Here is a 25852-nt window from a genome sequence, read left to right as displayed (position 1 = left end):
GGATTAAGCACCTCCCCTCCCCTTCATATTACACTTCTCTGTTCTCAGTCATCACCTCCTGAATCAACTCTTCAAACAGAAAACAGGTCACCAGGCTACCATAACATGGACTGGCACATAATATATAATTTGGCCGTCGGGAAAAAAATAATATGGAATGGTTACCTGAAGTCTGTCCAGTTGCCACTCGCATTTATCTAGGCAGAAATTGTGCTCAAACATTCCAACCGAATTAGATTAATCATTATTCTGTGAACTCTGTACATTAAAGCCCCATCAAAACTGGAACTTTGTCTTTGATTTCATTGATTATTCACTAATAGGCAAAACCCCTTGTGGTTTAAGAACATACCTATAGCCAACAGATATTTCTATCAAACTTTAAAAACCAGGGAAATTGGGCAGCTATAGTGAATGCACCAGAAAAGCTGGAGACCTGACCTCCTCTCTGAGATATTGTACTGCCCTACAAATTTGTCAAAATGCAAACACCATTTGGGTTGGTCTTTCACAGTCCAATCTACTTCCTGTGTAACTTCAAAGAATTTGGTAACATGTGCCTCTGAGCATATGGTGAGTGGTGGCAACACCTGCCATCTCCAAAGATGGAGAATTACATTTTTGTATGTTTGTTGTTGGTGTTCTTACTTCTTTCTTGTGTTACTCCTGTTTCTACAAAGAATCTAACCTAGAAAATTATATTTTTCTCATTACTCATCCTAGAAATCTGTGTCAATCTGTTTTGATTAATTTCAAAGCCTTTTTGTTGGTCAATGTCATATGATGGTGAAGACAGTCTTTTGTGTTTTAAACTGGAGGTTATGTTCTGTTTCTGTTTTGGGTGCATTAACAATTCAATCTGAAACTGCAGTTTGATGTAAAATCAGACTGATTACAATATGTTGCCACTTAAGCAATGACTAGCTGTTGGAAAAAACAAACTTGGCCTGCCCAAGATGCATGTTTTCAGCCTGCTATGCTTAAACCATTTAAGGAAAGGTGGGCATTGTCAATTAGAAAGAGCACACCTAGAATTTTGTTAGAATATACAGTATTTCACCTCCCACTGTTTTATCTTGTGCAAACTGAGACACTCCCAAGTCCATTGGAAACTATTCTGCAGAACGGTCAGTGCCATTATTCCACAATTGTTTTTGGAGGTTTTTTTTAGTGTTGCAAAGTGCTGCTGTACTTCACATATTCACAGAAACGAAAGCAAAAGATTTACTATATTTAATATATATTGAATAGTATGATTTACTATACGAAACTTCATTAAAATTGTAAAGTAAATCAAAAATATTTAAAGTGGCTATCTGAACTAAACTCTTACTATTGTTGCTTCCTCCCTGCTAAAACAAGATCAGCACAGCACACGTCTTGTTTCTGTTAGTTGGGCTGATTGCAGGTGTTGCTACTACTCGCCATACGCTCAGAGGCACATGCTAACCAAATTCTTGCAAGTTACACAGGAAGTGGATTGGACTGTGAAAGACCAACCCAAATTGTGTTTGCATTTTGACAAATTTGTAGAGCAGTACAATATCTCAGAGAGGAGGTCAGGTCTGCTGTTTGCCTGGTGCATTCACTATAGCTGCCCAATTTCCCTGGTTTTTAAAGTTTGCTAGAAATATCTGTGGGCTATAGGTACGTTCTTAAGCTGCAATAGAATGGATTGATCATTTGCTTGCTTATTGAGTTCAGTGAGATTTACTTCCCTGCAATCATCCTTAAGATAGGTGAAAAGAACCACAGGGGTGGGGGAGGGGAGGGGAGGGGAGGAAGGGCAGAGGAGAGGAGGGGGATGGGAGTAGGCAGGAGGGGGAGGAGGAGGGCGAGTTTGATCATTTGCATGTTTATTGAGTTCAGTGGGATTTACTCCTGTGCAATCACGCTTAGGATAGATAAAACTGACAGGGAGGGGGGGTGGAGAAGAGGGACGGAGGGCAGGAAAGGAGGAAGGGAGGAGAAGAGGGAGGGAGGGCAGGAGTGGGCAGGAAAGGAGGAAGGGAAGAGAATGGGAGAGGAGAGGGGACGGAGGAGAAAGGCAGGTCTGATCATTTGCATGCTTATTGAGTTCAATGGGATTTACTCCCATGCAATGGTTAGGATGGGTAAAACTGACCATGGGGGAGGGGGAGGGGGAAGGGAGAGGAGAGGGAAGGAGGAAGGGGAGAGAGGAGGGGAAGGAGGAGGAGCGGGGAGGGGAGGGGGAGGAAGGGGCAAAGGAAGGGGGAGGGCAGGTTCGATCATTTGTATGGTTTTTTAGTTCAGTGAGATTTACTCCTGTGCAATCATGCTTAGGATAGTGAAACTGACCTAGGGGAGGGGCGGGGAGGGGAGGAGGAGGGAAGAAGGGGATGGGAGGAGATTGGGTGGGTGGGCACTGGGCAGATGAGAAGCCCTTTTTCTTACCAAAAGGAAAACATTGTGAGCAGTATCATTGTCTTTCAGCTTTTCCCCCACCTTTTTATTCTACATCAGGCCTCCCACCCAAATTTAAACCAAAGCAATCACTGGCCACACCCACACCAGACCTTTATTCCACTTTAGACAGTCATGGCTTCTCTCAAAGAATTCTGGGAAGTGTAGGTTAGTGAAGGGTGCTGAGAGTTCCTAGGAGATGCCCTGTCCCCCTCACAGAGCTTCAGTCAGAGCAGCTGACTGTTAAACCACCCTGGCCACTGGAGCTCTGTCAGGGAAATAGGAGTCTCCTCTCAGCACCCTTCACAAACTACATTTCCCAGGATTCTTTGGGGGAAGCCATGCCAGTCTAAAGTGAAATAAAGGTCTGGTGTGGGTGTGGCCCCATGATTAGGCAAGCCAAGTAGCTGTGAGCCTGGCTTTTAGAACCCTGACAGCTGGTGCCTACTGAGCATGTCCCGGCTTACCATTGACTCCAATGCTAATAATTTTAAATTAATTACAATTTTTTTAACTTTTAAACTGCAGAAGATGAAGGTCAGAGTATGGGGCAAGGTCAGTAATAGGATTACAGGTACTCTGTGAACATGGCTGATTTTTAATTAATTTCAGCAAATTATGAGAACACTGACAGAAAAAAGTCCAAGAGGGGTCTGGGGTTTTTTCTCTCTCTTTTTACGCTTTGAACTGTCAATTCTCTTTGACTGTTTTGTATATCACCATGAAAATTTAGAGGGTTGTTAAGCAAGCATTTCTGAGTTCAGGACTGAAAGTTTTGTAAGGTTTTGTTTTGAAATGAGCTTATGGGAAGCATCAGAATGGCATGGGGGAAATTTTCAATTTAAACCTTGCAGAATGTGAAAAATCCATGCTGGCCACTCTCATGGCTGTATAATAACAGTGCCTTGCAAAAGTACTGACCCCCTGACCAATGCTGTCATAGAACTGAATTACAAATGGTACATTGTAATTTCATTCTGTATATTTTATTTTGAAACACTGAAACTCAAAATCAATTATTGTAAGGTGACATTTGTTTTATGTTGGGAAATGTTTGTAAGAAACATTAAAAAAATGAAAACTGTTGCTTGCATAAGTATTCAACTCCCACACATTAATATTTGGTAGAGCCGCCTTTCGCTGCGATGGGAGACTGCCTGGGAACCATATGTAAGCCGCCTTGGGTTTCTATCATGAAAAGAAAGGTGGGGTATAAATGTAATAAATAAATAAATAAATAATAACAGCTTTACGTCTTTTGAGGAAGGTATATACCCAGCTTTGCACACAGTGTCAGAGGGATTTTGGCCTATTCTTCTTGGCAGATTCGCTCCAGGTTGTTCAGGTCACTTGTGGTGCACAATTTTCAAAGAGCGCCGCACATTGTCAATGGGATTGAGATCAGGACTTTGATTGGGCCACTGTAAGACATTCACCTTTTTGTTCTTGAGCCACTCCAATCTTGCTTTGGCCTTGTGCTTGAGACCATTGTCCTGCTGAAAAGTGAATTTCCTCCCAAGCTTCAGTTTTTTAGTGGACTGCTGGCGGTTCTCTTGCAGTATTTCCCTGTATTTTGCTCCATCCATTCTTCCTTCAGTTTTAACAAGATGCCCAGTCCCTGCTGATGAGAAGCATTCCCACAGCATGATGCTGCCACCACTGTAGGGATGGTGTGTCTTGAGGCATGGGCAGTGTTAGATTTGTGCCACACATAACACTTTTTGAGTTTTGGCCAAAAAACTCTATCTTGGTCTCATCTGACCGCAAATCCTTTTCCAACATCACAGCTGGGGCACTCTCATGCTTTCTTGCAAACGTCTGCTTTCAGATGGTACTTTTTGAGTAACAGCTTCTTTCTCGCCACCCTCCCATACAGGCCAGTTTTCATTTTTTTATGTTTCTTACCAACATTTTCCAACATAAAACCAATATCACCTTACAATAATTGATTTTGAGTTTCGGTGTTTCAAAATAAAATATCATACAGAACGAAATTACAACGTACCAATGAGTAATATGAGAGCATTGGTCAGGGGGCTGGTTACTTTTGCAAGGCACTGTAACTACTCTGTTAGCCTGACTTGCTTCCTAAAGTTAGAATCCTGTGACTATTGAATCAGATATATGCAATCTAGAGAGTAAATCAGTTACTTTTTTTCATTACTTGGTAGATCATTTGATGCCAAACTATTCAAGCATGTGTAGTGTTAGGACCAAGTTGTGTGGATACTTATGTTTTAAGTGGATGTCTAAGAATGTAAAGTGTGAATGCAACTAACATTTTTATAATACAGGTATGTTCATCAGGAAACATTTCTGCACTTGGTAGCAAATCAGGCTGCATAACTTTTGAAGTGTCTCTTTAGAATGGTTTTTTTAATTAACTGAGCTAATTGGTCATTTTTAAGTGTTTCAAACCCTGACACATGCACACACACTTTGCTTACCCAGATTCAAGTGACCAAGGTGAAATCTAGATTCTGTAGAATTAATCTGAGCCATGAAAAGGACACAGTTGAAAGAGGAAATGGGAAAGAACATAACTCTTCCTACTTCTTCCTTCAGCTTTATGTATTTTTCAAGGGTGGGAGGTAACAACTCTCACTCCCTCATGACCAAGGAGCCTTATAGGCTTTGCAGGCACCGGGGCAGGACCACAAGTGTGCCTCTGGTGAGAGAGTGAAGGGGTATTATTTTTTTCTTACATTTATATGCCACCTTTCTTCCAGTTTGGAATCCAAGGCAGCAGTGAGCAAGGAACTTCTTTGGACAAACACTTTTGAGCTTTGTTCCACCTCTGGCATGTCGCCCTTAGAAGATTGTCTATCTGGGGGCGGGGGGATGCAGCCCTCAGGCTGAGAAAAAGCCTTCCCTACCACCACCCTGCCACCTTAGAGTTTGGGTGGGCAGGAAGGAATTGGTGAGCTACAAACTGGCCTGTTACGTCTGGGGAGCATTTATAACTTTTCCTCCTGGAAGAGTTCAGCAAAGGCAAGGAAATTTAAGAACTGCCTGTTTCAGTGCTTCCTTGCTAATGCACGGCCACATTAGCCTTCCTTCCCCCTGTTGCCGCAGTAGCTCCCCTGCCCTCTTCTGAAAGGACAGAGGGAACGGAGCAGCTTGGCTGTGGCTTGGAAAGGTGATTGCCCCCATTCTGCTGCCTCCTACGAGAGCACAGCCTCTGCTTCCCTCAGAGTCAGGAGAGCAACGTCAACATTCTTGTGCAGCCACTGAGGTCCAAATGCCCAGGACATCCTGTTGCCACCACCCCTGACCCACCACTACAGATATAGAGGGGCAAGCAGCCACCATTGCATTCCCTGTCTCTTGTAGCTGGGAGGGATTGGGCTCCTTTGGTGTCCTCAGTATAAGAACAAAGAACCAAAAGCCCAGCATCCTTATTCATAGTAGCCAACCAGATGCCTATGGGAAGCCCACAAGCAGGACCTGAGCACTTTCTCTTGTTATGCTCCCCAGCAGCTGGTATTCAGAAGTATACTGCACCGCTGCCTGCGAGCAACAACAGTTTGTCCTTCCCACCCACCACAGAGGAGGCAGAGGGCTACTAGCAGCTCCTCCTTCTTCTCCTTGTGGCCGCTAATCTCTCACCTGCACAGTGTGGAATGAGTTAGCAGGGAGCAGCCTCTGCCCTATGTCCTCACATTCTGAGTGGGGGTGGCAGCTGCTCATAGCCACCATTGCCACTCGGACAACTAAGTGAGCAGTAGGCAATGGCAACCTGTCTGTGCAGTGGATGAGGAACCATTGCCTCCATAGCAAGCATCAGCATCTGCAGGAATTTTCTGGGGGCAGGGTTAATTTAAAACATTGACGGGGGAGCAGACTGGTTTCTCACACACACAAAATGAAAATAGTGCATGTACATTTTAACTTGTAACTGAAGTTTTATAAATGCTAGAAACATACTATTTTTAAAAAAAATTGAGGATCTGGATATTATGGTGCCCATGGCTACAGGTGATATGTGCCTGTTTCCTTGTCCATATGCACTCACTCTCTCTCCCACCTCCAACTCCCTGGTCCCACGCCCACACATTAGCTCCTTCTCTCAACTGTATGTCTATCTCCTTCTGTAGAAGTGGGGTCACCAATGCTGCAAGGAAAGGAAATGAGACTGCATGCTTCCAATGGCCCCATTCTAGCTATAGTCTACTCTGCATGGAAGACAGCCCCTTCACACACACCCCATGAAATGCCCTCTTTGTGTTTGTGATACATATAGACACACACACACACACACAATCTGCAGCTCAGTGGACATTTGGATCCTTATCCTTAGGAATTCAGAATATTAGCTGCTGTTGAAATTAGAATAGGGGCATTTAAACATTTTTGAAAGATCTCCAAAAATGCAAGAAATTAGAAGTGAGCATGGAAAGAATTACAGCAACTGCATTTCTTCTGTTTTTTAAATGCCTGTACTAGATTGATAATCAATAAATTTGCCTTACAAAAACTTGGCAGTACTCTGCTTGCTCTCTGCTTGCTAACAGGTGTTGCATTTGCTTTTTCCTCCCCCACCCCCAGCTATCCATACAGTGAAGATTGTAGCCAGGGAATGCAGTATATGAACACTAGATGTCCAGCTTGGTGTGACAGGATCCTTATGTCACATTCTGCCAAAGAGCTGATTCTAAAGGTAAGAATTGTCTGGACTATTGAGCGATGCCTTAAACCTGCTAGCAAATCTAAAACCTGATAGCATTTGGTTTCATTTTTAAAAGCAAGTTTCTAGTCCTCATAGTTCGTATGAGAGACTAAGAAACAAATGGGTGTCATAGGACTCACTGCCATAAACAAATAATACAATGTAAGATATACATAATTTGCAGCTCAATAATCAAGAGATGTGTAGTTCATTCAAGGCCTTTATCATGAGAGATACTGATAATTACTTCCTGTTCCAGTTAGTCATCCACATAAACATTGCCTCTTCCCATGCCCCTGATGTCCTTTTCCATCTCCTGGCTTACTTCATGCTAATACTTCAAATTTTGCAACGGGAATAAATTATGAAAAATACATTAATTTATGCCAATGCATTTGTAAAAGTATTTATGATTTGGGGCATTGTGTGTTTGTTTGTTTCAGATTTAGGGATTTCTGAGAGCTAGAACTTTTAGTAGTGAGACTAGAGCTATTTTAGATTAGGCAGGCTATTAAAGAATACATAAAAGCCTGCTTTTTAGTACAGTTACATATACCACATTTTCTATGGGTTGTATCCAGTGCGGAGTTTGGCTTGCGGAACAGGACTGGCCCTTCCTCCCCTCTCCCTGTGTGCCCCTCAACCTTCAGGAGCACATTTTGAGAGTGTATGGAGGCTAAAGAGGAAGAGAACACTCCATTGCACAAGCAGAAGTCTGCTGTGTGAGTGGAATAGCAGCATTCAATACAACCCTTTGTTTTGTTTATTCTCAGTCATCCTTAGTAAAATTCAATGATTATCAAATATTGAAGTACTCATCATACTTGGGACTTAACTCATATGCTTCATCTAGAACCTTTAAAGATAGCTTACAAAAGTCACTCCCATTGTGTTGTTAGTTGCTTGCTAAACATTTTGCTCCTTATACAAGGGTTTATTTATTTATTTATTGTACTTATATACCGCCCCATAGCCGAAGCTCTCTGGGCAGTTTACAGTAACTAAAAACATTAAAACAAATATACAGATTTAAAAACACATCTTTTAAAAACAATTTAAAACACAATTTAAAACACATGCTAAAATGCCTGGGAGAAGTGGAAAGTCTTGACCTGGCGCCGAAAAGATAACAGTGATGGCGCCAGGCGCACCTCATCATATGGGTCATTCCATAATTTGGGGGCCACCACTGAGAAGGCCCTCTCCCTTGTTGCCATCCTCTGAGCTTCCCTTCAAGTAGGCATCCGAAGGAGGGTCTCTTGAATGTAGTGTACGGGTGGGTTCGTATCGGGAGAGGTGTTCCATCAGGTATTGTGGTCCCAAGCCGTATAAGGCTTTATAGGTCAAAACCAGCACCTTGAATCAAGCTCGGAAACATACAGGCAGCCAATGCAAGTGGGCCAGAATTGGTTTTATATGTTCAGACTGTCTGGTCCCTGTTACCAATCTGCCAAAGCCCATATGGTAAATCACCATGTTTAGTTAGGGGGTCATTCTCTGCCCAATTATGTGGACAGAACCACAGAATGTGAACATTGTATGTGCTCTGAAAGAGAAAAAGTGACCCATGATTTTCAAATATAAGAGGGTAGGGTGTATCTCCTATACACGCACATTTAAAATCTCTGTTATTTAGGGTTTTCTTAATTTATCTTGAGTTATCCAGGTCTCTTTATCTGAATCCATTAATGGTTCATGCTTTATAGAACTTCACATCAGTACAATGTCCATAACACTCCCACATATTATCCAAACATTTTGAATGTCCCCAAGGCTATTCAAATAAATGAGGTTGCACTGCATTTTAATTAATTAGAGTTAATTTCCTTTATTTCAGTGTTCCATTCATGAGTCTGATTTGACAAGGCTATGGACACAGCCCAGATGTCTTCCCATTATTCTCCTTTGGGTGTTTCCCCTCACCCCTGCTGTAAATGCATGAAGGCATATCCTGGGACTTGGCCAAGCTACATGCAACAGCTAACTAACAGGATGGGAAGCCATTATGCTTACCTGATCTTGTCATTGTCCTATGGATTGCTTCCCAAAGGAAAGGAATTTGGTAGAGACATTCCCTTCCCAAAGCAATCACCAACTGTATATTTTGCCACTGTCTCATTACACAGGAATTTGCTATCATGCGCCTTTTCTTCTGCCTCCATTGTTGTTGTTTACTATTATTTAAATGGTAGATACATTGCAACAACATCAGAAGAGCCGGGGCTTAGTGTTTGATCAGAGCTTAAGCTGCAACAAGCATCTCCCATGGCTTATCCTGATTCTCCGTGCTCAGTTGAGAACCTATTTACATGATGCTCCACCTTAGCAATGGTAAATCATTCAGGTTTGCAGCACAAAAGCTGCAACTGTAATATGCTTTCCTATTCTTCCCACTGTCTACTGATCATCATTCAGAATTGGACAGTTCCAACAGGATAGACCCTTTTAGCTGCATGCCAAAAGGGGTCAACTTGTACGTCAAGCCAGGAGTTTCTTTCATCAATAGTGTACTTAAGGCTGTCCAATCTAGTATTCCTAACCACAGCATTTGAGCTACTGTGGTAACACTGGGTGCAAGAGCTGAAATCTCCATAATCATTCAGATCACTCTGCTATGGCATATCCTGAAGTCAAGTTGCTGTGCTTTCAAAGCAGCACACAGCTTCCAGTTCACACTTGAGAATTCAGATTTAACAAACAGGGACTTGCAACAAAATTTTGCACTGTATCCCTTGTGTGCGTATGTTAAGTGCAGGGGTGTAGTCATCCAGGGTATTAGGGGGTCTTAGACCCCTTACTTTTTAGGGAGGCCAGGAGGGTCCTTATGTCTCCAGCATCCTATGAGCCAATCAGTATGAAAGGGGAGTGTGTAAGCCACTGAGAAGAGTATTCTAACATGCTTCCTTGTTGTTTACTGCTGATTAGAGCCAATCAGAGTGAAATGACTTCCTCTTAGTTCCTACTTCAAAAAGCCAAATTGTAGAGAGTAAGAATTCTCTAATTGCAGAAGAAGAAACAATGAATCCTGATGATAGTATCCCATCTACATCTTCAAGCAGCTTGGTCGCAGCAGGAGATCAATGTGTAGACACTAATTACAGTAATTCAACAAGTATCTCTGACAGTGAGAAAGGACAGAGAAGCAGAAAACAGTATTCAAGCCTGTCAGATTATTCTCTGATCTTAGAAGGCTGCATAATCTTACAGGGGGGCATGGCTGTGACTTTTTGAAGGAACAGTGCACTTCTGAATTTGCCACTACACTACTGGTTACCTGAGTCTGTGACTGAGGAAGTTGAAAACAACAACAAATTAGGATCAAAAGGAGGGAGTCCCTGCTCTCACTTCATTTAACATTTTGTTTAAGTATTTGAACCAGTCTGTATGCAAGTCAGGGAAACATGAGGCTTCTGCATGAAACTTAGTGCTTGATTTGGCCTAGGAGGTCTGAGATGACAATTTAAGAAGATTGCCCTTAGAAGTATGGGGGATTTTTGATTAGGAATCCAAACCAGCCTGAGTATCACCTCTGGCCTCCAATAACAGGCTACTTTGCAGGGCTGCTGTAAGATATTCTCTCTCACCACAGCCTTTCAACCTGCAATAGGGGTATAACAGTGGACTACACTGCAGGATTGACGTGCACTACTCTCTCAGTCCATCCTGCAATATGTGGATAAAAGCAGAAGCTGTGGATAATATCGCAAGGGTGTTATACTCAGCTTCAGCCCAACCAGAAATACCCATGAACAGCACGACAAGATTGTTATAAACCACTCAGTGCCTGACCTGCAGTATTCAGTGTGAAGTACACTGCAGGGCTATCAACCCACTGCAAGCAGAAACAGAGAGAATGAACTGCATTAGCCCTGAAATGTGCATGGGTAGCATTTTTTTAATGTTTCACACTAAATAAGAATCATAGGAACTCTTCTCTTTGATGCTACCTTTTGGCAATTGTGAGGGCAGGAGTGTCAACAGTAGACAGAAAGCCTTCCTTTTTATGTTTCCTTAAACGGCAGTAACCTTGAAGACCAGAACAGATTAGCTGTCTGTAAACATTGTTGCCCAATGAACTTTTGGATTTCTCCAGGCGCGCACACTTCCATCCACCATGACATTTTAAAATACCTTCTCAATGTGAACCAGGAAGTGACCTATCCAGACAGTGCCGGTCCTTTCTACACTTTATATGTGTTTCTCTGTCCTCCTATTCTAGCTACTCCATTCTGTCCCACACACACACCTTCCACTTCGTCATTTTTTCCCCATTGTCGCTCACTCAACATTCTGTGCTGTTGAGTTCTTACAGTGCTGTTTGGTGGGATCTCCCCCTTACAGTGCTTTTCTCCCTTAAAGATTTGATGTCCTTTAAATCAGTGTTCCTTCATGTGCTGCCATTTAGCAGGTATATACCACACCAATCTCCCTGCTGCCTTGCCTGTCCTTCCTAGCAAACAAGAGTGACCCACCTGCCAGGAAGCTAGCATACCAGATCTATGCCACCCAGTGAGCTGCTTCTGCCACACAGCCTGGCCCTTCACCTCATAAGCCAGCCTACTACCCTCAGTGGAGAGTTAAGATTTCAGCTGCCAGTCCAGTTGGCTTCTGTACATGAAAAGGGAATGCCATATTTCCCTTCACCTCAGGCAGCAAAATGGGAATTAGATCTGCTCACATGGATAATCTGCTTTCTGCATGTTATACCAGCACAGTCCCCTATTATTTCTGGTAACACATGGCTCGGGCCTTAGTTTCTTTATAATTACACATTATCTCTCATCAGCCATATATAGCATAAGTTGATTTATGTTGTGTAGTTACAACCAAAATATAATGAGGATATTCTTTGCACACCTGTGAGTTCTACTGTGAATGCACCAGCAATTTGCCCCATAATTTCTGTACAATGCCAAAGACAATCTCCTAAAATGCTGAGATGCAATAGAATAGCTAATTAAAATGAAGTAATTTAATGGACCAGTAGAAAAAGTTGAACTACCGGGCATAATTTAAGGTGCTCACTTTGGTGTAGAAAAGCCTTTATGATTTAGGACCCAGGTAAGGGAACACCTCTTTTATTACTTGCTAACCCATTTGTTCAGATCTGGAGGAAAATCCTGATGATGGTTCCATCTATAACCATGACATACTTTGCAGCAACTCATAGCAGAGCCTCCTCGGTTATGGCACCCTGATTATGGAACTCCCTCCGTCCCATTAGAGATAGGTTTGTCCTACTCATTTACATCTTTTCAACACCCATTAAATACATTATCTATTCCTTCTGGGCTTTGGGGATTGAAGAGGAGTTGGCCAGTCCCTATTCATTCCTACTACTATTTTGTAATTGAACCCTGAATTGGATATTTCTATTATTTTATTGTTGATCTTATTTTGTATTTACTGTATTCTTTGGTTGCCAACCTGAAAACTTTGGTTGAATGGCAGCCTAAAAATATAATAAATAAATAAGAACAATTTACACTTTGGAGCCAAAGCCCACCTGTGCCATGCACTCGCAATGCAGCTTTGGATGTCTTTATCTCCCAGCCTCAGTTCCCCCCGTGTAAAGTGAGAACAACGGTGACCTCTCTTGTTGAGACACCAAGCAAAATAAAGGTTGTAAAGCCCTTTGCCAGTTAAAAAGTGTATTGCAAATAAAATCATAAGTGGCATGAAAGCATATCTAGGATTGTTCCCCATAATCCTTTGGCCCAGTATTTTGAAGACACCAGTACTCTAGTAGCTACATATATTTAACTGCTGAGAACTCCAAGATGCAGTATGTGATATTTGAGGACTAATGTGGCAGCCATGTGTAGGTAAGGTAGTGAGACTCTCCTGTGGTACTGACTCTACACATGGTACTGAGCTACTTGGGTCTGGCAAACATGAAGTTTCTTTCCTCAGCTGACAGCCAATTGTGTTGTGATGGGTAAGTAGGGTGGACTCGTTTTTCTGGCAGTACTCTGGGCCAGGCAGAAATTTAACATAAAGCTTTTCAGTGCATCTGGTAGATGTTTTACCTGGTAAATTTCTGCAAGATGGCTAGACAGCTGTTAACAGCACAGGAGTCATGCCACAACATCTCACTGGCAAGTCACCATCTCCTGGCCTCTGTTCCCCATCTGTAAAATGGGAATAATAACCACCTACATCCCCAGTTGACTTATGGGGGCAAGCAAAATTGTAAGGCACTCTGCTAGGTTTTTAAAATACTTTATAAAAGTAGTAGAGGTAACATTTAAAAAAAGAAGCAACTTAGCTCTACAAATTTGGGCTCCTTTGTTTGTATAGGCAAGAGCCTCTACCTAGGCCCAAATCAGCAGAGAGCCCAAGATACGAGGCTTCATGCAGTAGGCCTTACAGATTGTACAGACATGGGGCTGTAAACAGCTTTAGCACAACCTCATTTATCATGCTATGGTCGGTTACCTCCCCAGCATGTTATTTTATGCTTGCTGAGCCCTAACACACCAAAGGTTGCCCGCTGCTCGAGAGTCACAGAACTGCCTGAAAGCATGGCATAATGAATGCTCAGCTGAGTGGAGCGTGTTTCTGTTCGTGCACTGCTGTAATTTGTTTATCTGTCTAAAGATTATGCACTTGAAAATCCACAATTTGACGCTGCCTTTGTAAATTATCAAGTCGCTTTTGATGAATGTATCCCCACTTCCGATGGCAGTAGCATTATGAGCTTGAAATATTGGAAAGTGTTCATGCATACAATGCAGAAGGATAGGGGTTTTGTGTGTGTGTGTGTGTGTGTGTAGACAGATATAGATTCCAAGACAATCATGTTAGAAAGCAAATATGACCTTAAGTTTTCTTACTGCATTAAAGATAATTCAGTTTTAACTTTATAGTCCCAAATGCAGCTGTTTATATATAAAGTTCTTGCCCAGTCAAACTTGACTGATTACAGATGAACAGAAGCTTGACTGTTTTTCATCTAAAATAAATGAGGATGGCAGAGTATTTGCAAGCACAGCTGCGGTTGTGTGTATGTATGTATGAAAGATCTGGGGACAAGGGTGTGGGTTCCAGATTTAATTATCTTGCAGTTTAACCAGCCTGAGAAATTGCAAGTCAGTCTCTCTCTCTCTCTCTCTCTCTCTCTCTCTCTCTCTCTCTCTCTAAGTGATTGCTTTAGCAGGGTCATTATGCTAGATAAACAAAGAAGACGGTCAGTGATGGTCGATGCAATAGTGAAAGCTGTGTCGATTTCATTATTTGTTTGAAGAGGGGAGGATAAAGGGAATAAAGTGCCAGAGTAGAACAGAGTGGAAATAATTCACAAAGGGTGGGGGCAATATTGTTCAGTTAGTGCGCCTTTTGAAAGGGGCATGTATGTAGAAATCCAAAATTCCATTTAAGTAAATGGCAAAAGTCCCATTGATTTTGATTTTTCCTGCCTTCTTTCTTAAGCTATCTGGTTGAAAGCCAGCTCTACTGCAATCAAAAGGACTTCCAAATAAATTATGCTTAGAATTGGGTTGTTTGATGTAGAGAAAACAATGTATATCTTTCCATAAAAGACAGCATGTAGCAACTTTTTTAGCCCCTCCCTTTTCTCAGTCTTTCCATTTCTGTGCAACAGAAGACCTTAATTAGATCTAAACAAGGTTGATACCGAATGTGATAATAGGATTAGACCTGCAAGCATTAATAATTTTATTGGTGTACCTAATTGATTAAGGTATTTAATAATGGGTTTTAAAAATGTGAGTTTAAAAATTGAAGATTGACAAGCGGCTTCAACTTGGAAGCAGGACTGGAAATGGGCTAAATATGTCAATTTAAGCATTGTGTAGAATATACCCCTGATTCAAACTAGTAAATTGCACTGCACTTAGTGTAATTTCTTACTCAGTAAAATTAAAATTATGTGGTAAATGAAGTTAGCATGACCTAGTCCATATCTGCTCAGAAGTAAGTCCCATTAAGTTCAGTGGTGCTTACTCCCAGGAAAGTGGGGGGGAGGGCTTTAATCCCTACTAAGTATGTTCATGATTTCATCCTTGCAGCCCAAAGAAATAACCTGTGGCCTTCCAGATGCCGCTGGACTACAACTCCCATCGTCCCTAACCATTGGCCATGCTGCTGGAAATGACATCTGGACGTCTGGAGGGTCACAGGTTCAGCATTCCTGCTGTAAGAGATCCCACTTGGGGCTCATCCAGATGACTGTAAAATCTGTGACATGATCGCTTTGTGTTTTCATTATTTTTCGGTTGTCCATATGACGCCGCGCGCTTTTGCGCATTTTCACGCTGTTAAATCTGCTCCTGCAATACCGCAAATCATGCAATTTGCTTTTTTAAACCGGGAATCATCAGCTGTACCGTCAGGCGCTCGGATGCAATACCGCGGACTTTACAGCTGTGGGCGTTTGATGGGCGGTTCTTGGGCGGTTCCCCATATCCCCTCATTCTCAGCCAATCACGTATTTCCACTGTTGCGCATGTGCGCAAATGTCCGGGGAAAGCCCGGGAAAAAGGAACCTATCAGAGCAATGGTGTGGTGTTGGGGGCCCCCTCTGCAACTTCTACTGCGCAGATGCAAAAAAGCGCATTTGCGCAGAAGCAGCAACAGTGGTTAATTTTTAGCCAGCCTGCAAACTGGGCAGCTGCTCAGGGTGAGATCTGCAATTGTGGTTGTTTGTAAACTTTTTCAAGGGAGAAAATATTTATCTTTGCCTAACCTCCACCTCCCACCCCTCACTCCCCGCATCAAATGCCCTTCTTGAAGGTATTGGTCTTTGCTTCCAGGCATCCAGAGTCGAGGGGGGGGGGAAGAAGAGAAATAGAGGCTTTCCTCTTGGATTACAGACACTCACCCATCTTTAGTCAATTTCGCTTTCGTGCCTGCAAGGCTGCTCTCTTTGAGTCTTGTCAATTTCAACCACAGCCTGCAGGTTCTCCACAGCCCAGCTGAGCTGAAAAGCATACAGTCGCTTTTGCGAAATATCGCAAATACAAGCAAAAAACCCGCAGGAATTATTGGCATATAAGTGGTTTGCTAGAGCATCTCAGCCACCCGCAACCATAGAGACTGGTGGTCTACCTTCCTAGACATGACACATCGTTACTTGCTGTTCTGGAGAAATAAGTGGAATTGCAATCATGTGTATCTCCAGAAACGTTAAAGGTAGAAAAGCATACAGTCGGTTTTGCAAAATATTGCAAATACAAACAAACAAAAATACAGGAATTATAGGCATATAAGTGGTTTGCATGTTTCTTTTATCAGAGGGAACACCGCAAAGCCTGTGCTGGTTGCTTCAGCGCAGATCGACACAGCAGCTCGCGGGGCTATTTGCCCGCATTCCCTGCCGGAGCCAAGAACAGCCACCTATGGGGGGGGCTGTTTGCTTCCCTGAGGGGCAGCATTCCTGCCGCCGAGCCGCATAACGGTCCGGGCCTGAACCCTGCAGTGAATGAGCCCAAGGGTTACGAGGGGATTCGCCCGGCGATTACAAGCGCTGATCCCTTGCACTGCCCACAATCCCCCTGGATGGTCAAGGGCATCTGGAGACACACACCCCAGCCGGCGCTGCTCCAGAGTGGTGAGCGACAAGGAACTCCATAACAGCCACTACTACCAAACCATCAGGAAATTCAAACTTTCGCGCTCATACGTTCAAGCGCATGCACCTTGTTGTGCTTTGTTGCAAAGGGGGAGAGGAGCATACATCATATTTTTGTGGACCGATTGGCTGATGGGGGGAGTGTTATGGGCGGAGCTGGGAAAAAGCGAGAAGAAGTACGGGTCCTCTCGCTGCGTGTGTGGGCACAAAAAAGGCGGGTTTTTTTATTAGGAAAGAGCGAACAAACAGGCAAAGTGAGGACTGTCAAATGACGAACCGGATATAGAAAACGTGGATTATCCTGCTCCGTTTGGATGAGCCTTTAGTTCATTGGAAAGGGTACATCAGATTACAGCCTTAGCTAACTAGCTAAAGAGAAATCTACCTTTATTCTGTTGTATTTATTGTAAATGGTTAATTAATTGGCTAGTGAAAACAAAGCAGGTTTGTTTGTTTAAAATATTATAAAGCATCCTCCATCTAAAAAAAGAATTTAAGCAGCATACAAAGTTAAAAAATTTTAAAAAAATTCTAACAGAAACACACAATAAAACCATTCAGCCGGCACTTCTTCTAAAGATAGAACACTAAGAATGCTTTCCTTAGTCTATGGGCAGGTTGGTATGGGCCGAGGTGCTCCTTTAAATATTTGGGAACCCTGAAGTAATTGATTTGCAGCTTCAGATCAGTTAATACTCCCTTTTATATCATGTATTAATGACTGCACCTTTGATAGTGTGTTTCTGACAATTGACCTCATTCAGCCAAAGCTGAGCATTTTAAGTCCTGTTGTTTTTAATAGGGGTTATCATATTAATAGGTCACTATCATTGAAATAACCGGCACTTAAATGTGTTGGACTTTGGCTAGATACTGTTCTTACATTACTAAGATATCACAGATATGGACTGAGCAAGTGGAAGTTGTTTGCAGTGCAATTAAGATCTCATAAATGGAGAGAGCTTTCCTGCTTAAGATTTAGGAAGAACCATGGCAGCATTTTGAAACTTTTCCAAATGCAGTTTCCCCATTTTTATTTTTTAAAGATTAACAGTGCAGTCCTATACATATCTGCTCAGAATTAAGTCAGATTGAATTAAGTGGGTTTATTCTTGGATAAGCAGGTCTAGGCCTGTAGCCTAAGTATGGCAAGAGTTTTTATGTTCCCAGATGGACATGCGCTATTTGTTACCGCATACTGGTAAATCTTGCAAACCCCTACATATATGTGAAGTTGGCACTCACCCAGCAGGCTTTCACCATCTATGCATGGTATCCCGACTCTGAACACATTCCTTTGTCCCTGAGATCTATTGATTTTAACAGCCCTTATGCCCGGATGTAAATACATTGCTGCTACCCTCCCTCTGCTGGGTGTGTGTTTACATACCTGCGATTTTTGTTTTCTTGGTGCAAAGACTATCCAAACTGACTAAAGGTTTATTCTTATGTTTTTACCTAGTCAGAAAACGACGAGAAGCTAGTGGTTTACGACCATATTGGATCAAATGTCTGCATGGGGGACCACAAGGTAAGCTGGTTCGATTCTGATAGCGGCATGAACGCGCGTCTGCGACGGGCCAAGGGACTGTGGGAGGGTCTTTCCGTGGGATCTGGGAGCACGGCACGCTTAGCTCCTGTCGGGTCTGATCTGGAGCGGGGGAAGGCTGAGGCTCTTTGTAGGCGATCGGTGCGCTCTTACGTGGAGTAAGTTCCATGGAACAGAATAGGGCTGGTTTTCAAGTAAACGTAGATAGGATCGAGCTGGAAAACAGGAAGTCGGGACTCCCAAATGAGGAATGATTGGAACGAAGCGGAAATCCACGTGTAGGAAGTAGAACGACGTAGAAAGCGTCAGTTTTTCTATTTTTTTATGGAGTTCAAGCGCATTGCGAGCGGGTTCAGATGTGAATAGCAGGAGAGGGGACGGAGATCGCCGTGTGAAAAGAGTGGGAAGTTCAGTACACTGGAACTGGGGGCATCCCGGAACTGAAAGACCCGTGCTTGTTCTGAACCGGGCATGAAAACTATTGAAATCTTGCTGCCTGTGCAAATTCCCCGCACCCGCTTTTAAGAACAGAAAATGAGGACTTACCAGCAGGTAACACCCCGAGCCCTTAACACGGTACTCACCGGCAGGAGCTCGGTTGCTTGCAGTGAAGCTGGTAGAATCAAGGGGAGAGTAAAAGGAGCCCCATGATCTCTCAGAAGTGCGTTCCGAGCAAGTGATGGGGCTTTACTTCCAGCTACCTTTGTCAGGGATGCTAGTCTAGAAATCGTCCGACAGCCAAGACACTTCAGTTTCATTGGATGGGGCTGTGCGTTCAAGAAATCGGGAGGAGCGGAGGCCCAGGCCAGGTTTTCTTTGGGGAGGGGTGTTCACGCTTCTGCCTCGTATACACATGTAAACGATAGTTACTTCAGCCTGCGGTCCTAGTGGCGTTTCCTTGAAAGCAGCCAGCGAGATCTGTACCAGTGCAATCCATATGTGTGGACTCAGAAGTCAGTTCCATTGAGTTCAGTGGGACTTACTCCGAGACAAGTGTGTTAGGATTGCAGCCTCCGTATCCCAGGGCGTATGCATTCTCTCCCCTGTCCCATGGTTGTGCAAGCAACATTGAGGATGGAAGGCGCCCCGGTGTTTGACCCGATAATTGAATTGTATAGAATGATCTTCTCTACTTTAAAAAAAACACTAACCAGGAAGTGTTTATTTAGGGCGTCATCATCAGTTGTAAACTTGGAGTTGCTTCCGTCCCCCCTCCTCCGTCCCCCCTCCTCCGTCCCCACTTTTACACTGCTAAACATAAATTGGAAGTAAATTCTCCTGTGAATAAACCTGGTTAAAAGTAGGGCTACTAGTCACCTGGGTAAGGCCTCGAAATAACAGCTCGATCCTATACACGTCTACTGAAAAGTAAGCCTAATATTCAATGGGATTTAACTCCCAGGTATGTCTGCTTAGACTGCAGGTTAAATCCCCTAGATTTGATTGCCGAGGGGCGCAGCCGGTGCCTCTTAATTTGCTCGTCAGGCCCAGGGAATATTGATTACAGGGGAAACACGCAAAACTTGGGGCGGGTCCAAGGCAGAAGCGCGTGGCTCGAGGAGGAAGCGGTGGTGCTCCTCCGGAGAGAACTCAACAACTTCTTCCGTGAGGGAGGATGGATTAGGCTGGGTTCCCTGGCGGAGGCCCTGTTGCTGGGTTGTGCCCAATTGAGGTGGGGGCTGGTGGCGGTGGTGATGATGATGCCTGGGAGCGGCTCCACCTTCTGACTTTCTTTCCTCTCCTCCTTCTGTCTCTCTCCCCTCCTCCCAAAAAAACCTCTCTTCCTTACAGCCCGTGTTCCTGTCCTTTCGAATAGCCGCGGGGGCAGGTAAACCTATTGCCAATGTGCACAAGTGTTGTGTCGTGCAGTGATGTAATGGTGGTAAATATCACATTAGATTTATTTCTTATCTCCCTTCCCCTTTTGCTTTCGCGGTATTTTTTTCTCAATTCCTCATCCCTCCCGGCCCCCTACTTTTGCTGGGCCTTTTTTCATTGATTAATTTTTAGCTCTTTTTAAAATAAAACAAACAAAACAGCTGCCAATCAATTCTGCAAACAGGGAAAAGATGTCTCCGGAACGAGAAGATCTTTCGGGAAAGCTCCTTATAGCGAGGAGGAGGAAGGCCTCGAGATCCATCCCATCGCTTATACCGTGACAACTCTATTCATCCTCCCGAGTCAGGCGTGCTACGTTATTGTTTTTATTATTATTAATTATTATTTTAGGCTGTTGATCATACACTATTTTCTTCGGCGTCTGGGCTTTAGCCCCGAAAACAAGAGAAATAGAGAAACTTCTCATACCTCACCCTCTCGTATATATCCTGTGACATCACACGTGGATTTTTTTATTTTTATATGGAAATGCTTATCTTATGCCACAATCTGGTTGCCAAAAACAAAAGCTGAAACCTCTGGTTTGCCACGATGTTCTGTTTTAGGACTTCACTCTGCTTTGTTCTTTTAAGTCTGTCAATGTGAAATTATATATAATATATATAATATTCAACATTTTAAAACAATTTGCATCATTCTTCTGTAGCTTCAAGCCAAGTTGGGATTTTGTACATTGCCTTGTATAGAAGTCCTTGTGTGTTATTGCTATATGTTGACCAAGGTTTATGGTTCCTGTGATTGGGGGGGGGGAGAGAGAGGGTTGAAGGGGGGTTGTCATTTTTATAACTTTTTGTTTTCCCATGTTATTTACTATACTGCCATGTCCCATGTTTTTTGAATCACAAAACAGCAGCTGCTTTCTATACGTGTATATATTTATATATTTGTATGTGAGTGTGTATAGAGATATATATATACACAGATATAGAAATAATTTATAATTATAAACCGTTTGTCTTTCCTGCTACAAAATAGCCATCCCCCACCCGCCCCCAAACTAGCATAGTCTGCCCAACCGTTAAAGTGGCAGTCAATTTCACTGGGTTTCCATCTGGCCCACTCCAGATTAAATTTTCTAAATGATTGAGTTAAGACCGAGATGGAGAGAAAAAGAAAACCCTAATAGGTGAAGCACCTCGACTTTGAACTGAAAGCCAGTGCGATCGGTGAGACTCCCTGCCCCTGTCCCCACATCATAAGCACATTTACGCTGAAGTAACACCAACTGGGACCATCGGTGCACGTTTACTCCGAAGTAAGGATGAGTAGGGCCTGCTGCAGCCCTAACTTCCCCCGCCGCCGCCCTGGCCCTCTGGGGCCTGCCTCTTATACGATGGGGCTTGAGAGTAGAGCCTGCCAGGATGCGGCAGGGGCACCCACCTGTCCGGGTGGGCCAGTTGCCAAGTGGGAGGCTTCCTTCCAAGCTGTCCCAAATGCTTCTTTGCCTGGTGTGTGTGTCGAGAGAGAGAGAGCGCCAGGACCCTTCTCCTTCACCAGCCACCTGTATTCACCTCTTTCAGCAGCAAATTCTGGTGCCAAGTATTCTAACAGGAAGAAGACGGGAAAAGGCAGACAGCCCCCGTCAGGTAGCAGTTTTTTTACTGTAACTAAGGGGGAAAAGGGGGGGGTAAATCTTAAAACTGTTTGGCAGCTCTCCCTCCCGACCTTCTGCGTCCCCCCAATACCCCACAGCTCTTATGTCTCTCCCCCGCCCTCCCCATAAAGCATTAAAAGGTGATTAGCGAGTCTGTTGCTGAAACACAAACGGAGGGGCTTTATTGATTTAATTTAGAACACTACCGAGTTCAGGGACCGGGCAATGGCGGGAGCTGGAGCCTGCGTTGGTGGATATAAATCAATCCCACGCGTGGCGGGGAAAGAGGAGTGAGAGTCAGAAAGCTCAGAGGAACCCCGGTCGCTGGGCGTATGCCACTGATCAACACCCCCCTGCTCCTCCCGCCGCTGCGGCTGAGGCCTCTGGCGGGATGCACAGACACCAGGAAGGATGGCGGGGAAACTACGCGCGGAGTGGGAGAAAGTTTGTCATTTTTGCGTGCTCACTTTGAAATGAGCATTCAGGTTCTCAAGCAATAAAACTGATCATGGTGAAAACGACGGTCCCTCTGTGTGTGTGGTTTTTTTGGAGGATTTCTTTTCCCTCTTATGCTTCGGGGGGGGGGCTGCAAGAGAAATGGTTAGCAAGGGGAGAAGCGTGAGGCTGGATCTCGAAAGGCACAGCATATGGGTTTCAGTGCTCGTCTATAAATGAGTGGGAGTGTATCACGGGGGAGAGGGGGAGACGGATTCTGCATCTGCTCAGACACGGTGTCACCGTGATCCATCGTCCCAAAGCCAAGCAGATTATCGGGCTAAAACTCGAACGCGATAGAGAGCTTTGGCTCAAACGAAGTATGCGGGAGCACCTTTTGTGACTTCCGAAAAGCGATTGCCTCGCGTTCAGTCTGGATCGATCTGTTGGTAGTTGGGGTAAACTTCTGAACAGGTATTCAGATGTTTTCGGCTACAACGCCGATCAGCCCCAGCCAACATGGCCATTGGTCAAGGATGATGGGAGTTCTCCAAACATCTGGAGGGCACCTGTTTGGGGGAAGTTTTCGCCTTAGCTCTTGGACAGTTCTCTCTCCCAAATTGGGGAATAAGGCTATATTCGGAGGGAGTGTCCTTTGGCCCTCCAGATGGGTTGCCGAACTACAACACCCATCAGCCCCAGCAAGCATTATCAATGGCCGCACCTGCTTTATCCTGTGCAAACTTACCTAGGCGCAAGCTCCGTTGAACTCTGACGCATACTTCCGAGGAAACCGGTCTCATGTCGGGCTGCCTACCACATTGCTCTCCATCAACGGAAAATGCATTTGCCAGCTTAGAAGAGGGTGTGCATTAGGTTTCACCTTTCAACCCAGCTACTGGATGGCGCGGCGGAAGTGATTTTTCCCCTTTCAATGGGTTGAAGTCGGTGCGCATAACATTGCAGCCCAAGGTCCTTCGCAAGGAGAAGAGCCAAACTGCGACCTTAAGCACTTAATGAAGGGACGCGGGACATCCCATTAAAAGACATGCCTTGCTGACTAAAGTAGACATTGTTTTCTACCCTGCCTTAACTGGGCTGTTACTGGGCCATGGAAGTCACTTTGCTTTGGGGGGGGGGATGTTTTTTAAGGCTGCAGTCCTTATGTGGGAGTTAGCCCCCGTCCTTACTTTTGAGCATACATCGGTAGCAACGGGCTGTAAAATGTGGTTTGGAGCTGGAAATCCTTAAGCGGTTGCAGAAAGACTCGGGCTGACTCGCACTTCCTTCTCCCCTGTTTCGAACCCGGGGTGGGCTCAGCTGGGACCGTCAGTTCAGAGCGTCGTTCTATGGTGGAGCCGCGCTAAATAAAAGGAACAACGCGCCTGTGGGATTCCGGGGCACCTGCAGTGTCGCGGTCGAAGAATCCTGTTGCTTAGGAGAAAATCCTTCCTCCGTCACATTTCCCAAAGGAAGCAAAGGTTCTCCCAGATGGCTCCCACTTCTGTTAGGGTCAAGAGAGTGTTTTGTTGTTGCTTTCGTTTTCTTTTCTTGCAGAATCACATATCAACAAACAGCCGGTTTAGTAATTGGAAGTCAACGGGAAAGTTGCCCTGATCTTCGTTGGGACCCCCCTTTTTTAAAGAGATTAATTAGAAGCTACTACCCCCTAACTCCATTGAGTCTCTCGCCCCCATCCTGCCCCAGTGTACAGATCGCACCATTCGGGTCACCATACACACACGACCACGTGGAATTGTGGCTACCATGAACGCCATCCCGAGCTCACCCCTCCTCCAAAATGAATGTCACTCTGCTCCGGAGTCTAGAAATTGTCTGCACGCGATCAGACAAGAGGCACGGGTTTTAAAAATAACGCTTGTTTCAACAATGGAGCATATTCAAGGTCAACGTGTCACTCATACTTTTTTTAACATGATCTCTTCGTTTGGGGAACGTCATAGTCATAAACCCATTGTCCTCTCATTTCATTTGCTTTTCAAGTGGGATTTTGCCTGACTGAAACAGTTGCGATTTCATCCCTTTATAAGAGCTCGGGCTAAATCAGCCCCCTCCCATGTCCCAGATCGCCCAATCCTCCTTTCAGCCAAGAAAAGGAAAGCAGAAAATCCTTGATTCGCTGGTGTGAAAGGACCACTGAAAACATGGTACCCTAACTAGAACTCTCACACATTGGGTTCGACCCAGAGGGGTAACTCAGTCGAACTTGGGTCCCATTGACATCAGTGGAAGTCCAGCCATGACTGACGCGTACCTTTCATTTCAATGGGACCTAAATTCGACCTACTTAGGTTGCAATTCTAACCACATCTACTCAGAAGTAAGTCCTACTGAATTCAGTGGGGCTTACAGGTAATTGGGGGTAGGATTGACGCTTTAGTAGGTTGGAGAAATTAGTCATGATTGGACTTCCACTGATTTCAACAGAAGCGAAGTTCAAACTGACTGACTCTGAATCCAACTCATACTGCAGTCCAACTCAGTTCACATGCCGCGGAATCAAAGAGGGGATGTGTACGTGTAAACCCCCTGTTAAATGGAATAAACCCCATTAAAACCTGTCACCTTCGATTTCCACGTCAGTTGTTTTCGGGTGTTGGAGAGACAGGACTCCTTTCCAAAGGGGGAGTTACTATCAATCACAACCTCCTGTACAGTTTTCTTTCTATGCATCTTTCTTAAAAACTTCAGCTTAGGCCATTCTGGCTAGGCACAAACATTTAAATTCTCCTGCGAACTTGCCAGCGGTAGGAGCCGGTGAAATATAAGCAGCCATCTCCTGAGGTTGGTCGGGAGGACTGTTCAATCTGGGCCGCTCCCTGCAAGACGCAAGCAGTTGTGTATAAAAGATGGCTGGCCTTTTGGGAGAACATACCGAGCAATTAAATAATGCACGTGTGAACATGAAACTGTTAAAACTGTTTCTCTTCCACGTGCAGTGAAACAAAAAGGCTGCGATCCTATACACACTTATTTGGGAGAAGGTTCCATCAGTTTAGTGGAACCTACTTCTACATAAGGCATGGATGGGTTCGGACTGCGGGTCCCCGTTAATAAGAAGTTTCATGAGGCTTAGGCATGAGCAGTAGCGTCATGACAAATTCAGAAGTGCAGGGTCACTTCATGACAGTCACACCACGCCCCCGGGTTTCACTGTCTCTTCTCCAATTACAGAATTATAAAACCAGAATAAAACTGCTGTGTGCATAGGGGGGCCCCCTCTCTCTCCCCTCCCTCCCTCTCTCCCTCTGGGGTCAAAGCTTTGCCTGAAGCCTTTTGCTTTTAAGAAGTCTGAAATGAAGCCAAGTGTGGGACTAGGATTTGGGAGACCAAGGTACTTTGCCATGAAGCTCACTTCTCACTTACCCTAGGTGCCAATAATAATGAAAGGGAAGGAGTGTGTTAGCTACTGAGAAGAATCTTCTCAGTGACTGATTCATCTCCTTTCACTCTGATTGGTTCCAGTCAGCACAAAAGCACAAGGAACCATGCTGTTAGCCAAGTGAGATGATTCTTCTCAGTGGCTAACACAATTTGCTCCTACACAGGGACCCCGCTGCAAAAAATAAAAATTAAGAGGTCTAGGTCCTGGGACTACTACACCCCGGCTCATGAATAAGTGTATTTCAAGTTGCAGTTGAACAGCCTAATAGGTGGAGGCTATAATAG

At 44.2% G+C, this 25852-nt stretch overlaps 1 protein-coding gene across 6 annotated transcripts in view; it reads left to right on the top strand.

Moving 5' to 3' along the window:
* The window catches only part of INPP5A (inositol polyphosphate-5-phosphatase A), a 390659-nt gene extending 368411 nt beyond the window's left edge, over positions 1 to 22248 (top strand). For 5 of the 6 annotated variants that reach the window (XM_061635624.1, XM_061635629.1, XM_061635628.1 and 2 more), the window contains 4 exons: positions 6973 to 7084; positions 18148 to 18216; positions 20026 to 20116; positions 20297 to 22248. In XM_061635624.1, the coding sequence (XP_061491608.1) occupies positions 6973 to 7084; positions 18148 to 18216; positions 20026 to 20106 (262 nt within the window). In that variant the 3' untranslated portion in view covers positions 20107 to 20116; positions 20297 to 22248. Of the gene's footprint in view, positions 1 to 6972; positions 7085 to 8930; positions 9299 to 18147; positions 18217 to 20025; positions 20117 to 20296 lie in introns of those variants that run through there. The other variant, XM_061635625.1, reaches the window with a different exon arrangement.
* The last annotated feature ends 3604 nt before the right edge of the window (positions 22249 to 25852 follow it).

This window comes from Rhineura floridana, chromosome 7 (assembly GCF_030035675.1).
Source record: "Rhineura floridana isolate rRhiFlo1 chromosome 7, rRhiFlo1.hap2, whole genome shotgun sequence".
In the NCBI taxonomy this organism is placed as follows: Eukaryota; Metazoa; Chordata; class Lepidosauria; order Squamata; family Rhineuridae; genus Rhineura; species Rhineura floridana.
Note: the sequence above shows the minus strand (reverse complement) of the source record. Positions and strands in the feature narration are given on the sequence as shown.